The sequence below is a fragment of the Ranitomeya imitator genome, chromosome 1, assembly GCF_032444005.1.
Source record: "Ranitomeya imitator isolate aRanImi1 chromosome 1, aRanImi1.pri, whole genome shotgun sequence".
Lineage (NCBI taxonomy): Eukaryota > Metazoa > Chordata > Amphibia > Anura > Dendrobatidae > Ranitomeya > Ranitomeya imitator.
In genome coordinates this window covers 1,185,278,308-1,185,295,931 of record NC_091282.1, presented here as the reverse complement: position 1 = coordinate 1,185,295,931, position 17,624 = coordinate 1,185,278,308, and the positions used below count along the sequence as shown (strand labels likewise).

The 17,624-nt window shown below is 45.6% G+C and overlaps 1 protein-coding gene across 2 annotated transcripts in view; it reads left to right on the top strand.

Moving 5' to 3' along the window:
- The window catches only part of SORCS2 (sortilin related VPS10 domain containing receptor 2), a 1,198,559-nt gene that overhangs the window by 1,139,752 nt on the left and 41,183 nt on the right, over positions 1 to 17,624 (top strand). For both annotated transcript variants that reach the window (XM_069744776.1, XM_069744775.1), the window contains exon 19: positions 8,924 to 9,110. In XM_069744776.1, coding sequence (XP_069600877.1) covers positions 8,924 to 9,110 — 187 coding nt within the window. The remainder of the gene's footprint in view (positions 1 to 8,923; positions 9,111 to 17,624) is intronic.

Sequence of the window (17,624 nt, the reverse complement as noted above, 5' to 3'; positions counted from 1 at the left end):
CTCAGCTACCAGCACGTTACACACCATACAGCGTCTAATTGCTGTGACCGCCAGTGCGGTGCCGTGCGCTTTCACAGCGCTTTCCTGACCCAAGCCTGGGTGGTTAGTGGCGTCCGCCCGTGCGGCACCGCATGCACTCTCGTGCATCTTATATTATTACTTTGGTTACGCTGACACCCCATTAGCGGTGTCGAGCGCAAGTAGTCTAGTCGGACTCGGATCCCAAGGCTTGGGACTGAGCTGGTGACTCCTTGCTTGCGCTCTTGTGTGCGGTACCGCGGCCCTGTGACTTAACAGGGTTCGCTTCCTTCACACAGGGTGAAGTTAACCCGTGTGTGTATTCACATTGTACCGCCATATAGTCCGTCATTACTTGGCAGCAGGTTCCATCTCTGCACGGTGGACCCCGGGCTGCGAACGCACCTTAATCTATGTTATTATTTGGTGCGTTCCGCTAGCCCTAACATTACACTAGCACCAGGGTCTGGCTAGTAATGACGGACATACAGCAATCCTTGTGGTATATCCAGCAGCTGGAGGGTAGGTTGGGGGCTCTCGAGAGCTCAACCTCAGCTGTGGATGTTACCGCAGTTGCTTTACAGGCTGCTAGCGTGGCTGCAGCTACCTTGTCCACTGCCACCCCTGTTCCGACATTATCTCGCCTCCCGCTGCCAGAAAAATTTACTGGAGATAGCAAATCTTGTAGGGGATTCGTGAGTCAGTGCTCTATTCACCTCGAGCTCCTGGCTGCACGTTTTCCCACAGAGCGGTTAAAGGTGGGATTTATTGTGTCTCTCTTGTCGGACAGGGCGTTGGAATGGGCTACGCCACTGTGGGAGCGTGGCGATCATGTGGTGCAGAGTGCTCCGCTGTTCCTGAGCACTCTGAAACAGGTCTTTTAAGGACCTCAAGTCACCCATGATACTGCGCTCCAACTACTGGCATTAACTCAGGGTGAGTCCTTGGTCAGCCAGTTTGCCGTCCATTTGCGCACTTTAGCTTCTGAGCTGGAGTGGTCGGATAAAGCCCTTATCCCCATATTTCGGAGGGGGCTGGCTGATCACGTGAAGGACGCTCTGGCCACTAGGGAGATTCATGCCGCACTGGAGGAGTTAATAACTGTCTCTACTCGTATTGACCTCCGTTTTAACGAGCGGAGGTTAGAGCGAGCCCAGTGTAGGCAGAGGTTTCGGCTGGCTCCTACCTTCGCCAAACCTCTGGAATCTCCGGTCCTGGTTCCTGAGTCACATGAGGCCAAGGAAGTGTCACGAGCGGGATCTAAGTCCCGGACCGCTTGTGCACTCAAGGTCTGTCATGTTTGCCAGCAGTCAGGACATCTTGCCATCAGATGTCCCCAGCGGTCGAGGAAACGTCAGCGTCTAGTGGTAGTCGGTCAAGGTACACTAGACACGACGACGTTTGCCTCCAAATTGTCCTTTAAGGGAACAATAACAATAGGCTCATTCACTCACTCGGTAGAGCTCTGCGTGGATTCTGGGGCGGAGGGCAATTTTATGTCTTCTGCCTTCGCCCAACGTCACGCAATACCCCTGGTTATGCTAGCTCAACCAGTAACAGTACGAGTGGTGAATGGGTCGACACTGCCCTCACAGATAACACACCAGACCATCCCTTTTACTCTGTCAATGTCGCCATCCCATCAGGAGATTATATCTTTGCTCGTCATTCCTGAGGGAATAGATGATGTCCTGTTGGGAATACCTTAGCTACGGTACCACTCTCCTCATATCGAGTGGTCCTCAGGCAGAATTCTGGGATGGGGTGAATCTTGTGGGGGTAGGTGTCAGAGGGAGTGCGTTCAGGTTGCTACTACAGAGGTACCCGCAGATCTTTCCTCTCTCCCCAAGCAATATTGGTCTCATGTACACGTGTTTTCCAAAAAGGCGGCAGAGACCCTTTCGCCCCTATGACTGTCCTTTTGATCTCTTGCCTGGTGCTGAGCCTCCTTGGGGTCGAGTCTATCCGTTATCTCTCCCGGAGACGGAGGCAATGTCACAGTACATCCAGGAAAATCTGGCAAGAGGATTCATTAGGAAATCAGTGTCACCTGCTGGGGCAGGGTTCTTCTTCGTGCAGAAGAAGAATGGGGAATTGCGTCCATGCATAGACTACAGGGGTCTTATCGCCATCACCGTTATGAACAAGTATCCTTTGCCCTTGATATCTGAGCTCTTCGATAGGCTTCGGGGAGCAAGGGTATTTACTAAATTAGATCTGCGGGGTGCTTACAACCTGATTCGCATCCGTGAGGGGGACGAATGGAAGATGGCTTTTAACACCAGGGATGGGCACTATGAATATCTGGTGATGCCCTTCGGGCTCTGTAATGCCCCAGCCGTTTTCCAAGACTTTGTGAACGACATCTTCCGGGATATGCTCTCCACCTCGGTCGTAGTCTATCTGGATGATATTCTCATCTACTCTCCAGATATTGACTCCCACCGGAGAGATGTTTGCAAAGTCTTCGACCTCCTACGGGCAAACTCCCTCTATGCCAAATTGGAGAAGTGTATGTTCGAGCAGGAGTCCTTACCTTTCCTGGGCTATATCATCTCCGCCCAGGGATTGGCTATGGATCCTGCCAAACTACAGGCTGTGATGGACTGGCAGGAACCCCATTCTCTTAAAGCGGTGCAGCGCTTTATGGGGTTCATTAATTATTATCGCCAGTTCATTCCGCACTTCTCAACTTTGGTAGCTCCCTTGGTTGCCCTCACCAAGAAGGGGGCAAATCCCAAATTGTGGTCTGAGGAGGTCTCCAAGGCCTTTAACTCCATAAAGTCACATTTCGCTATCGCTCCCATCCTACATCGCCCCGATGTAGTAAGCCATTTATCTTGGAGGTGGATGCCTCATCTGTTGGTGCTGGAGCAGTCCTCTTCCAGAAGGATACTCAAGGTCGGAAGCATCCTTGCTTCTTCTTTTCTAAGACCTTTTCACCAGCAGAGAGGAATTATTCCATCGGGGACAGGGAGTTGCTAGCCATGAAGTTGGCTTTCTCGGAGTGGAGACATCTCTTGGAGGGAGCTCGTTTTCCCTTCCAAGTCTTCACAGACCATAAAAATTTGGTGTACCTGCAGACAGCCCAGCAGTTAAATTCTCGCCAGGCCAGATGGTCCTTGTTCTTCTCCCGGTTTCATTTCACCCTCCATTTTCTTTCTGGGGAGAAGAACATTCGGGCCGACGCTCTCTCTCGCTCCGTTGTGTCATCTGTGGAGGAGGAAGAGGAGCCTCGGCTTATTGTCCCCACCGAGAGCTTGAGAACTGTGGCCCCGGTTTCGCTAGAGTCTATGCCTCCGGGCAAGAATTTTGTACCATCCAGTGTGCGACCGGCGGTTCTCTCTTGGGCACACTCGTCCAGGGTGGGTGGACATTTTGGTTCCAAAAGGACATCTGAGTTACTGGCGAGGACATACTGGTGGCCGCATATGGCTCGTGATGTCGCAGAATATGTTCGGGCGTGTGTCTCTTGCGCCAAGAACAAGGCCCCTCGGCAACGGCCAGCTGGTTTGCTTTACCCTATTCCAGTGGCGGACAGGCCTTGGGAGATGGTCAGCATGGACTTTGTAGTGGGCTTACCCAAGTCTCGTAACTGCACCATTATCTGGGTGATCACCGACCATTTTTCCAAAATGGTGCACTTGGTGCCTCTTCCACGGCTACCTTCTGCACGGGCTCTGGCTGTGTTGTTCATCAAACATATCTTTCGCCTACACGGTATGCCAGACAAAATTGTTAGTGACCGGGGTCCCCAGTTTGCGTCTCGATTTTGGAGAGAGCTTTGTCGTCTACTCAGTATTGAGTTGAATCTCTCTTCGGCGTATCATCCCGAGACGAACGGGTTGGTAGAGAGAGCCAACCAGACCTTGATCACATATTTACGACATTTTGTCTCTGCCAGGCAGGATGACTGGGCATCCTTGCTACCGTGGGAAGAGTTTGCGCTTAACAACGCCGTAGCCGACTCCACCGGTCAGACTCCATTCCTCCTAAATTACGGCCAGCATCCGCGTGTTCCTGTGCCCATGCCTGTGTCTTCCGCCGACTCCAGGGTGGCAGACTTGGCTGTGGAGGCAAGGGACATTTGGGACCGCACTCAGGATGCCATTCGGGCCTCCAAGGAGAGAATGAGGTCCTCCGCCGATGCTCATTGGCGCCCCGCTCCGACCTTTGCTCCTGGCGACTTAGTGTGGCTCTCCGCCCGTAACATCAGGCTGCGTGTTGAGTCCACTAAGTTTGCACCTCACTACTTGGGTCCCTTCAAGGTCCTCGAACAGGTTAACCCTGTGGTCTACCGTCTGGCCCTTCCTCCACGCTTGGGTATCACCGACACCTTTCATGTGTCCCTCTTGAAACCCGTATACATGTCCCGGTTTTCCGAGTCATCTGCCGGGTCATCGGGTTCGTCTACGGATGATTACGAGGTGAACGCTATTTTGGGGTGCAAGGTGGTACGTGGCAAAAATTTCTATTTGGTGGATTGGAAGGGTTATGGCCCAGAGGACAGGTCCTGGGAGCCTGCTGAACACATTCAAGCTCCACAGCTCATTGCTGCCTTTGAGCGTGGCGAGGTCCAAGGAGGGCGGGGCCCTAGGAGGGGAGGTAATGTTAGGTGTCGAGTTCCCACCTCTGCACAGGGGGAATCTCGAACCATCTCTGCTGCGGTCTCCCATTCTTCTCCAGCAGCAGTGGAGTCTGCTCAGCGGAGACGTCGGTCCCAGCGTCTTGCTCAATCTCACTCTGTGCATAGGGTTACTGCTGCTTTGCCTGCTTCTGCCATTGAAGCCAGTGCTGGGCAGCGGCGAGCAGACGCTTTTGGGATCTAAGTCCTGCTTTTTCCCTTCTGAGCATGCCCAGGATAAGATCTTCCATTGGAGATCGAGGGTCACATGCTCAGATGCTGCAGCGGTTCCCATTGGTCCTCCAGGAAGGTCCTGAAAGTGCAAAACTTCGGTAGCAGCTTCCCATTGGCCCTTTATTGGAAGTGCTTTCCTGAAGTGCTGCAGCTATATAAGCTGCGCATGACCGCACGGCCATGCGCTAGTGTACATTTGTAAACGTGTGTGTGTTGTGAGTGAAAGTCGTTCATTAAAATCTCCTCCCTATTGGATGTCTGTTCGCGGAAGGTGGGTGATTGCTACCTAGCGCCCGACTCAGCTACCAGCACGTTACACACCATACAGCGTCTAATTGCTGTGACCGCCAGTGCGGCGCCGTGCGCTTTCACAGCGCTTTCCTGACCCAAGCCTGGGTGGTTAGTGGCGTCCGCCAGTGCGGCATTGCATGCACTCTCGTGCATCTTATATTATTACTTTGGTTACGTTGACACCCCATTAGCGGTGTCGAGCGCAAGTAGTCTAGTCGGACTCGGATCCCAAGTCTTGGGACTGAGCTTGGTGACTCCTTGCTTGCGCTCTTGTGTGCGGTACCGTGGCCCTGTGACTTAACAGGGTTCGCTTCCTTCACACAGGGTGAAGTTAACCCGTGTGTGTATTCACATTGTACCGCCATATAGTCCGTCATTACTTGGCAGCAGGTTCCATCTCTGCACGGTGGACCCCGGGCTGCGAACGCACCTTAATCTATCTTATTATTTGGTGCGTTCCGCTAGCCCTAACACCCATAAACTTACATTGCCAATTTTGATCAGACCCTCAGATCAAAATCAGACACACACTACCATTCAAAAGTTTAGGGTCACCCAGACAATTTTGTCTTTTCCATGAAAACTCATACTTTTATTAATCAAATGAGTTGCCAAATGAATTGAAAATCTAGTTCAGACATTGACAAGGTTTGAAAAAAAGATTTTTACTTGAAATAATAATTTTCTCCTTCAAACTTTGCTTTTGTTAAAGAATGCTCCTTTGCAGCAATTCCAGCATTGCAGACCTTTGGCATTCTAGCAGTTAATTTGCTGAGATAATCTGGAGAAATTTCACCCCATGCTTCCAGAAGTCCCTCCCACAAGTTGGTTTGGCTTGATGGGCACTTTTTGCACCATACGGTCAAGCTGCTCCCACAACAGCTCAATGGGGTTGAGTTCTGGTGACTGTGCTGGCCGCTCCATTACAGATAGAATACCAGCTGCCTGCTTTTTCCCTAAATAGTTCTTGCATAATTTGGAGGTGTGCTTTGGGTCATTGTCCTGTTGTAGGATGAAATTGGCTCCAATCAAACGCTGTCCACAGGGTATGCCATGGCGTTGCAAAATGGAGTGATAGCCTTCCTTATTCAAAATCCCTTTTACCTTGTACAAATCTCCCACTTTACCAGCACCAAAGCAACCCCAGACCATCACATTACCTCCACCATGCTTGACAGATGATGTCAGGCACTCTTCCAGCATCTTTTCAGTTGTTCTGCATCTCACAAATGTTCCAAACACCTCAAACTTGGATTCGCCTGTCCACAACACTTTTTTCCAATCTTCCTCTGTCCAATGTCTGTGTTCCTTTGCCCATATTAATCTTTTCCTTTTATTAGCTAGTCTCAGATATGGCTTTTTCATTGCCACTCTGCCATGAAGGCCAGGATCCCGGAGTCGCCTCTTCACTGTAGACGTTGACACTGGCGTTTTGCATGTACTATTTAATGAAGCTGCCAGTTGAGGACCTATGAGGCGTCGATTTAACAAACTACAGACTCTAATATATGTCTTGTTGCTCAGGGAGTAGTACACACCGTTGTAGGAAATCTTGAGTTTCTTGGCAATTTCTCTCATGCAATAGCCTTCATTTCTAAGAACAAGAATAGACTGTGGAGTTTCACATGAAAGTTCTTTTTTTTCTGGCCATTTTGAGAGTTTAATGGAACCAACAAATGTAATGCTCCAGATTCTCAACTAGCTCAAAGGAAGGTCAGGTTTATAAGCTCTCTAATCAGCCAAATTGTTTTCAGCTGTGCTAACTGTCAGGATTCCCTGACCGCTGCCACCAATTTGTCAGGATTCCCTGACCGCTGCCACCAATTTGTCAGGATTCCCGGACCGCTGCCACCAATTTGTCACGATTCACACCGTGACCGTCGCCCCTACGTCATGGATCAGGGTGACTTTAAGCCAACAGATGGCTATCACATGTGCAGGGGGGCTTATCTTAGTTATCCCTCCACTTCACAATGTGATGAAAAAACACACACAAGGCTATTGACCTCTTAGTTTACAGCAGGGGCTTATTCTAGGTATCCCACTGCTCTGCAATATACCACGAACTGCAGGGATTTATGTATATCCCGCTTACAGTTCCACTTAAAACTTGCAGCTCTCTGGCGCCCCCCCCCCTTACTCTCAGGTCAGATGTGGTACTGCACCTGGGGTAATTAGTCGCCAGAAAGGCTGCCTGCTATGTACTGGCTATTGGGCACGCTGCAGCGACGCGATAAACTACTCCCACTCAGGCAGGAACAATAATTATCCACGCCGCAGTCGCTACAACATCACCCCAAACGCCTGCACACTATCGCTGCCACCAGCTTCGATTAAACGGGTCCAAAGCTAACCCAAAATCAACAGTATCATATTTCCCTTCAGGAGACTTAGGGTACGGTTTAGAACAGGAGAACGAACTGGTATTAAATTATATACCCCATCAAAAGTTTCAGGCAGTGTTTTATCAAAATATTTTACAAAGATGTTACAAATGAGACAATTGCAAATATGTACAAGGTAATTATAACATAAAGGGGATTAAAGGAGAAAAGATAACACTCACATGTTCTCAGTTCATTGCATTGCAGGCAACCATATGTCCCAGTTCATTGGACGTGCTCATGGCTCTTCCAGGAGAAGACAAGAAAATCAAGAGGAAAGAGCTGGGGATCTGGGCAGACAGTTATAGCTAAGCCTGTAACATCCCAGAAAGGGGTTGGATCACCTCGTCCCTCCTACCTCTTCAGTTAACTAATCTTACCCTAATCTATATCTAATTTCTATAACACCGCTACAAAACATGTCATAATCATAACAAACCCAGCATTCATCTCGGATTAACGTGGGCATTCTAATGAGATAAAATATGTCCTATCTGGGATACATATTTACAGAGAAATGCCTACTTCTTTACCAGACGGAGTTAGAAGCCCGTGTTTCGAGGGATGGGTAGGTCCACCGAGTGAGATTAAGAATATATATTTTCGTGTTCTTAACGTAAACGGTTTGCATAAAATCTTGCAAAAACAGAACAAAGAACTTTCATGCATTTCTGGAAACTTAGAATCCAGTTCTAGCCTGTCACTTTCCACTGCAGGAATGCCGGTCGTAAATACTTCTGCTCTCCAACCTAGAGGTAATAAACTCTTCTTCCCCCATCTACATTGGCAAAGCAGCTCTTGGCTGAGTGAAAGGGAAGGGGGGCTTGTTAGCCCACAGCCTGCTAGCAAGAGAAACTACTTATGATATTTCATACCATATCGTGACACTAACATACTTGCACAAGGGTTTTCAAGGGTATTCTAACCATCCATTAGCCTTCTTACACAGTTAGCAAACACAAAGTACCATAAGAACACTGGAGTGATGGTTGTTGGAAATGGGCCTCTATACACCTATGAAGATATTGCATTACAAACCAGATGTTTACAGCTAGAATAGTCATTTACCACATTAACAATGTATAGAGTGTATTTCTGAATCATTTAATGTTAGCTTCATTGGAAAAAAATGTGCTTTTCTTTCAAAAATAAGGAAATTTCTAAGTGACCCTAAACTTTTGAATGGTAGTGTATGTCCACGATTTTCTGAAAAATTCTCGGACATGTGAATGGACCCGTAAACTATTACTGATATGAGTGCTCTCCGTGAAAATCACAGGGTAACTTCAGTTGATTATATCTCAGCCCTGAAATTCGACCTTTACATTGACCTCTATTTCTAATAGTGAAATATTTTGCATTTTTCTTCCAGGGAGATATTTTAAACACTAAATATCAAGTAGATTTGGGAGACGGGTTCAAGGCTATTTATGTGAATCTTACACTGACAGGAGAACCCATCCGCCACCGATATGAGAGTCCGGGAATATACAGGGTGTCTGTTAAAGCGGAGAACGTGGCTGGACATGATGACGCCATCATCTACGTGCAGGTCATCAGTAAGTGGCATCAGTTATTCATTTTTAGCTCTGAATGTTCTACATTGCTTAAAAAGAATCTATTAGTAAGATCGACACCTACACACTTTTTTGGGGGCCCTTCTCTTGTCACAGGAGACCAACATCCACGCACGCTTTTTTTGTGGCACCTATAGTCACTTTTTTAAGCTCACTCGAGTGGAAAGCATGATTATGGGCTGTCCAAAAAAAGCAATGCAGCTCATATAACTAATACATTGAGTTTCCATAATGTATGTGAAATGGAGAAAAGCAGTCCAAAAAAGCAAAGTTTCCGTATGATTAATTACTAAGTGTGAAATAATATGAAAAGCCGAGATTTATCAATATGCATTACATTAATGTGACTGTCCTTGATAATGATATGTGGTATAATAGGTCATTATATAAATACCTGTATCAGAACATGCTTAATGTATATAATTATGCTGTTACCTTGCAGACAATTGGCGCTGATATTGTGCATTAACACAGCCATTTATTATAATTCTAGCTAATATATTCAGAAGTAATTTAGAGAATGTACGCAGTTAAGATTCATATTATTAGATTTGTAAGAACTTACAACACATGGATCTAATGGGAAAACTAGATCAGTACGGTAATGTCAGCCCAGTCTGAATGGAAACGCATGAAGAAGTCCTTCACAATAATTGGTTATATCCATGAGGGCCGCATGGATAGGGTCAATGTTATTACCTCAATTAGGGATCCGGATAGGGTCCATGTTATTACCTTAATTAGGGGTCCAGATAGGGTCCATGTTATTACCTCAATTAGGGGTTCGGATAGGGTCCATGTTATTACCTCAATTAGGGCTTCGGATAAGGTCCATATTATTAACTTAATTAGGGGTCCGGATAGGGTCAATGTTATTACCTCAATTAGGGGTCCGGATAGGGTCCATGTTATTACTGTACCTTATTTAGGGCTTCGGATAGGGTCCATGTTATTACCTTAATTAGGGGTCCGGATAGGGTCAAGGTTATTACCTTAATTAGTGGTCCAGATAGGGTCCATGTTATTACCTTAATTAGGGGTCCGGATAGGGTCCATGTTATTACCTCAATTAGGAGTCCGGATAGGGTCCATGTTATTACCTCAATTAGGGGTTCGGATAGGGTCCATGTTATTACCTCAATTAGGGGTCCGGATAGGGTCCATGTTATTACCTCAATTAGGGGTCCGGATAGGGTCCATGTTATTACCTCAATTAGGGGTCCGGATAGGATCCATGTTATTACCTCAATTAGGGGTCTGGATAGGGTCTATGTTATTACCTCAATTAGGGGTCTGGATAAGGTCCATGTTATTACTTCAATTAGGGGTCCGGATAGGGTCCATGTTACTACCTAAATTAGGGGACCGGATAGGATCAATGTTATTACCTTAATTAGGGGTCCGGATAGGGTCCATGTTATTACCTCAATTAGGGGTCTGGATAGGGTCCATGTTATTACCTCAATTAGGGGTCTGGATAGGGTCCATGTTATTACCTCAATTAGGGGTCCGGATAGGGTCCATGTTATTACTGTACCTTAATTAGGGCTTCGGATAGGGTCCATGTTATTACCTTAATTAGGGGTCCGAATAGGGTCAATGTTATTACCTTAATTAGGGGTCAGGATAGGGTCAATGTTATTACCTCAATTAGGGGTCCGGATAGGGTCCATGTTATTACCTCAATTAGGGGTTCGGATAGGGTCCATGTTATTACCTCATTTAGGGGTCTGGATAGGGTCCATGTTATTACCTCAATAAGGGGTCTGGATAGGGTCCATGTTATTACCTCAATTAGGGGTCTGGATAGGGTCCATGTTATCACCTCAATTAGGGGTCTGGATAGGGTCCATGTTATTACCTCAATTAGGGGTCTGGATAGGGTCCATATTATTACCTCAATTAGGGGTCCGGATAGGGTCCATGTTATTACCTCAATTAGGGGTCTGGATAGGGTCCATGTTATTACCTTAATTAGGGGTTCAGATAGGGTCCATGTTATTTCCTTAATTAGGGGTCTGGATAGGGCCCATATTATTACCTTAATTAGGGCTTCAGATAGGGTCCATGTTATTACCTTAATTAGGGGTCTAGATAGGGCCCATGTTATCACCTTATCTCCTTTCTGCCATCGGACGTAATACTCTGTCCATGTGCCCTGGGCCTATTTGACCATGGATAGAATATTATGTCAGCAGGATCGGCCTCGCACACAGGAGTGTGTGGGCGATCGCCACCGGGTGTCAGCTGATTCTGACACCCGGCACTAGGTGCCAGGAGCGGTCACGTACCGCTCCCGTCACTTTAACCCCCAAAATGCTGTGATCACACATGATCGCAGCATTCTAGAAGCCAGCAGATGGCTGACCCCACAGTGTGATGCAGGGTCCCAATCGTTGCCATGGTCACCCGATGTTGTCATGACAACATCCGGGTCACCAGACCTAGCAATTTGCTGATCATGTGCAGTGTATGATGAGCAAGTTTGTCTGTCAGTGCAGAGCTGACAGTTTCTGCAGCGTGGGGATGCTGCTTCATCTCCATGCTGTAGATGCGATCAGCCTGCAAAAAATGATTGTTCCATAGTGAGACAAAGTAAAAAAGTTAGAAAAAAGTAAAAAAAAAAATGTTTAAATAATAGTAAAGATATTTAACTATAATAATAAATAAAAGGTCAAAATATTGTATCTCCAAATAAATATTTCAATGAAAAAAAAAAACAAAAACAGTAAATGTCTTATTGACGTCTCTCCATTACTAACCTCGGGGCTTGATGTCTTCTGACAATACAAAGGTGACATCAACCCCCTCAACTATCACCCCACTTGCCACCACTACAGGGCAAGTGGAAAGAGCGAGGCTAAGTGCCAGAACGGCACATCTTAGAGATGCCTGTTCTGGGGTGGGTGAGAGCTGACGTGGGGGGGGGAAGTATCCATGGCTCCTTCCTAGGCTATTAATATCAGCCCTCAGCTGTCTGCAAGTCCTAACTTGATTAAGCTGCGGTTGTCTAGTGGTGGACAACCCCTTTAAAAAAATGTTTTGTAAAAACTGTAACATTTGGAAAAGTAAAGAGACAGACAAGCTCTCTTGTGGAGAACGCTGTCTGTTTGCAACATAAATTAGTCATTTGCTCGTTGGAGAGAAACCCCTCGACAATAAGCCGAAATCTTTACTGCAATTGAATATGACGATAATTTTATCACACCACGGAAAGCGCTCACTTTAGTCTTCGTATGTGCAGAAAAATCTAAATAAAATTACAATTTCTATCTCGGCAAACATCACATTTTTGTGAGACCCCGAGGAAATGATCCAACTCAACAGCAGGAAATATTTTCTGCTCATCACTTGAATGCCCCCAGTAGTCCCGTGAGTCAAAAGTTTATCCTATTAAAATCCAAGTCTCATAAAAGTTATTAAAAGCTTCAGAAATTAATCCCCGTAGTTTATAACAAACCCCAAATATGTATTTACAAACGACGGCCGCTACCGCTTAATAAAGGAATTTGCCGAAGCCCATACTAAGCGGAAGACGTTTAATGAGAAGATTTTCAATGTAGACGTTAAATATCATAAACATCCTGGAAGTGCATGAGTAATCGTGTGAATATATTCCGAGTCCGGCCAAATCATCAGTGGGAGTGTGTATCTCTTGTTGGCCGCGCCGCATCCGAGTATTGCCAACGAATTACATCGCTCTTATTTAATTCTGGACTGCACACATAAGGATATTAAATCAACGCATATGGTAATACATTCCGCAATAAATATTTTGGCTCATGGCCGCATTTAATTTCTGCCTTTTTGGAGTTTTTTTTTATTTTGGGTGATGCTGGCATTATTATAGTACTTAGATTTTTAGGCTCTGAGTAATCCAGCATTATATAATGGGATACAATATAAAATGCTGCGTTATTACAGAAGCATAGATAGATTGCCCAGAGATCTATAGCGAAGCCACCATCATTACTTTACTGTGCACCTACCTAGTGGTTGGGGGCAGTTACCCCTGATAGTAGTTATCCCTGGTGGTCTGGGTTACATCCGGGGAATGGTTCCTGGTGATTAGTGCATCAGTAACTGCAGACTTGGTGGTCTGTTCCTCAATTAGTGATGGATTCCAAAAAGGTTGAGTAATATTCTCAGTACTTTATAACTAGTGGTTTTAGCCCTGGTGGTCCAGTGGGGGCTTTTTTTTGGAAAATGAATGACTAGTTTGATGCTTTTTAATGCAGGACTGATACAGTGTATAGCAACTCCACCACTGTTCTGTGCCAATCCAACGTTAGGCTAGAACACACAATGAGGGGAATTTATCAAACGTTTTTGTGCCAGTTTTTTCACCAATTTTGTGAAAAAAAAATTGTTTTATATTTTACTCCGCTCTTGCCACTTTTAAAAATTAGGTGTTTTTTGACTGCGGCCAGCTATGCAAATAAGGTTTCAGCCAAATTTATTTATGAATTGGAACTTTTTTTAAAAGTTACAAAAAAGTCACAGAATCATCCCAGTAAGGGCAGGTGCAGACGACCGTAGATGTTCTCATCATAGAGAGAATTGGGTCTTACCAGTGTCCGGTGCCGAACTCCAGACTTCTTACTGGACGTTCGTGTTACTGTTCAGGTTAGGCAGCCTATTAAAGCTTGTTGAAAGGCTGCAGCACAGCAAATCAACAAGCTTTATGGCTGTGGGCACTTCTGGCCCCATCACAGCCATGCCATTACTCTTAAGGTACCGTCACACTAGACGATATCGCTAGGGATCCGTGACATTGCAGCGTCCTCGCTAGCGATATCGTTCAGTGTGACAGGCAGCAGCGATCAGGCCCCTGCTGTACTGTCGCTGGTCGGGGAAGAAAGTCCAGAACTTTATTTTGTCGCTGGACTCCCCGCAGACATCGCTGAATCGGTGTGTGTGACACCGATTCAGCGATGTCTTCACTGGTAACCAGGGTAAACATCGGGTAACTAAGCGCAGGGCCGCGCTTAGTAACCCGATGTTTACCCTGGTTACCAGCGTAAAAAAACAAACAGTACATACTTACATTCAGCTGTCTGTCCCTTGCCGTCTGCTTCCTGCACTGACTGCTGGCCGTAAAGTGAAAGTGAAAGCACAGCACAGCGGTGAGTCACACAGCGGTGACTCACCGCTGTGGCTGTGCTGTGCTTTCACTTTACGGCCAGCAGTCAGTGCAGGAAGCAGACGGCAAGGGACAGACAGCTGAATGTAAGTATGTACTGTTTGTTTTTTTACACTGGTAACCAGGGTAAACATCGGGTTACTAAGCGCGGCCCTGCGCTTAGTTACCCGATGTTTACCCTGGTTACCGGGGACCTCGGGATCGTTGGTCGCTGGAAAGCGGTCTGTGTGACAGCTCTCCAGCGACCAAACAGCGACGCTGCAGCGATCCGGATCGTTGTCGGTATCGCTGCAGCGTCGCTAAGTGTGACGGTACCTTTAGAGATAAGAGTTGGTATTCCACTCACCCATCCAGCAGCCACAGATCACTGTCATGGCCAGTAGAATGGGACAGGGGGATAAATTCGCCTCGACTCACTGACCGATTCTCACAGAGACCATAGAAAGCAAATTTTGCAAAATGTTTAAGGAAACCCAATTACAAAAATTTATTTTTTTTCAGCCAAAAATGCATGCATTTAAGTAAGACAAAAATATACTTCAAAGTGGACACTCCTTTTAATATGAAAAGAACCCAATTATATAGCCTGCTGTGATTAAAACTAATTCCCACAAATATTGAGATCAATAACGTAAAAAAGCTTTTTTTCTAATAATTTCCCACAGACATCAGGACATGGGTGCGATATATTTAAAGTAATTGGATTTTTTAGACTGCAGGTGTAATGAGATAGTTGTGCCAGAGGTCTGCAGTGAAAGCAATGTGTAAGTGCTCATTTCTAAAGCAGCGCTCCTGCAGGGAAAACTAAGTATTGCAAGGTGCTCAACTAAATAGGTGTCCATTGTATATATTATGTAGACTCTGTGCTCATCTAGAGTCGAGTCATGTCCAGGTTCCAGGTCTCCATGTACTAGTAGTGCTTCACCCATATTTATTCTTAGTATGCAAAAAAACAGATCTTTCCCAGAAGAAAAGAAAGCTATTTTCCACGTATCAGCTATTGGTGACAGCTACTGTCGTGGCTCAACTACAGGACTCAGACCGGTGATCTTTGGCTGCGGGTCGGTTTCCCTCTCTGTTGGACCACAGCCTGTGTTGTCTCTGTCCAACTGCTGATCATGCTCTTGCCTTTGCTTTGCTGTGTTGCTTCTGTGCAGGTGTTTTCACTTCGTCGTTCGGTTTGTCCTATCACATCTTGGGAGGGGCCGTTTATACCCTTCTAGCACATGCAGTCCTTGCTGGCTATATTCCAAGTCAGATGAATGTTTGGAGCCCCAGCTCCTCTGTGAAGGATTTTCTTGCTGATGTTTGTTTGCGTATTCCCCTTCTCAGCACTTTTCCTATTTTGTTACATTTGGGGTCTGGGGGTTTCTACTTATAGGTCTCTTTGAATTTCTTTCCTTTTCTCCTGTCTTTCATGTATGACTGTGAACACGTCTTTAGCCCTGTGCCTCACCCTCTGTCTGTGGGCACTCTGTTCTGTTGTTGTGGTTTAGGGTTACACTCTGTGTATAGTTGAGGGTGCAGTTAGGACACTTAGGGTCAGCTGACATTGAGTGGGGGCACCATTGCATAATTTTAGGGTGCCAACCTCCGTGGTCAGGCAGGGATAAATCAGGGTCAGCCTAGTGATTGCCTAGTCTGTATGCTAAGCTGTGGTGTGCAGGTTTAACATCTCCTCTGGTTGTTAATCCCATGTGAGTATTAGGGCTCAATCCTAATAGCTATGCTGTAAGTCATTGCCTGGCCCGTGTAACAAGATGACAGATATTAGCCATGCCAGACATTCTAGTGTAATGTAGTTAAAAGTGATAATGGCATATAAGGTAGGTACCAACAATGGGTGGCACAAGTAAGATCACTCCCATTCCTTTTAGAAGATAGCTAATTTGCATATTTTCCCATGAATAATTGCCAAAATGACTCTATACATATAAGATCTCCTTAAAGGGAATCTATAACCAGGTGTTTTAGCCACCTAATCTGAGAACAGTAAAATATACAGACAGAGACCCTGATTCCAGCAATGTGTCACCTACTATGCTTGCCATTGTAAGTTTGATAAGACTTAACAGCAGGAGATTATCAAAAAAGGGGGGTGGGGTTACACAGAGCTCAACATTTAGAGAACTGCTAGATCTGCAACAGAGAAAATTATAGTTTTATCAAAACTACAGCAAGCAGACCAGTAAGTGACATATCACCAGAATCAGGTTCTCTATCCCTGCATTATGCTGCGCTCAGATGTGGTAGCAAAACCAGGTGACTGATTCCCTTTAAATATCACTAGTCCATCAGTCCATTAAATAGTTTCCATAGTATGACAGCATATGACTAATACAATTATTATTACTATAAGTCAGTAACAACCTTGTTATCACCTATTAACGCCTTAGTAGAAGACAGTGACATTATGGAGCCTCAGTCTGATCAATACAATTGAAGTAATAGATACCTAGAGATAATTTTAGTGGATACCCAGTAATAATTTATTCTAACTGTAGGGGCGCTGTATTTAAAATGAGCAGTTACAAAGCAGTTTCATCTCTGACTTGCCATACAAGATATCCCTTCTTACACAATCATGAGGTTTCATGCAATATGAAATATTGTACAATTCCTTTAAATATACAGGAGCTTCTCACAAAATTAGAATATCATCAAAAAGTTAATTTATTTCAGTTCTTCAATACAAAAAGTGAAACTCGTATATTCTATACAGTCATTACAGAGTGATCTATTTCATATGTTTATTTCTGTTAATGTTGATGATTATGGCTTACAGCCAATGAAAACCCAAAACGTCATTATCTCAGTAAATTAGAATACTTTATAACACCAGCTTGAAAAATGATTTTAACATCTGAAATGTTGGCCTACTGAAATGTGTGTTCAGTAAATGCCCTCAGTACTTGGTCAGGCTCCTTTTCCATCAATTACTACATCAATGCGGCGTGGCATGGAGGTGATCAGCCTGTAGCACTGCTGAGGTGTTATGGAAGCCCAGGTTGCTCTGATAGCAGCCTTCAGCTCGTCTGCATTGTTGGGTCTGGTGTCTCTCATCTTCCTCTTGACAATACTCCATAGATTCTCTATGGGGTTAAGGTCAGGTGAGTTTGCTGCCAATCAAGCACAGTGATACTGTTGTTTGTAAACCAGGTATTGGTACTTTTGGCAGTGTGGACAGGGGCCAAGTCCTGCTGGTGAATTATATTACCATCTCCAAAAAGCTTGTCGGCGGTGGGAAGCATGAAGCGCTCTAAAATTTCCTGGTAGACGGCTGCGCTGACTTCTTTGGTCTTGATATAACACAGTGGACCTACACCAGCAGATGACATGGCTTCCCAAACCAT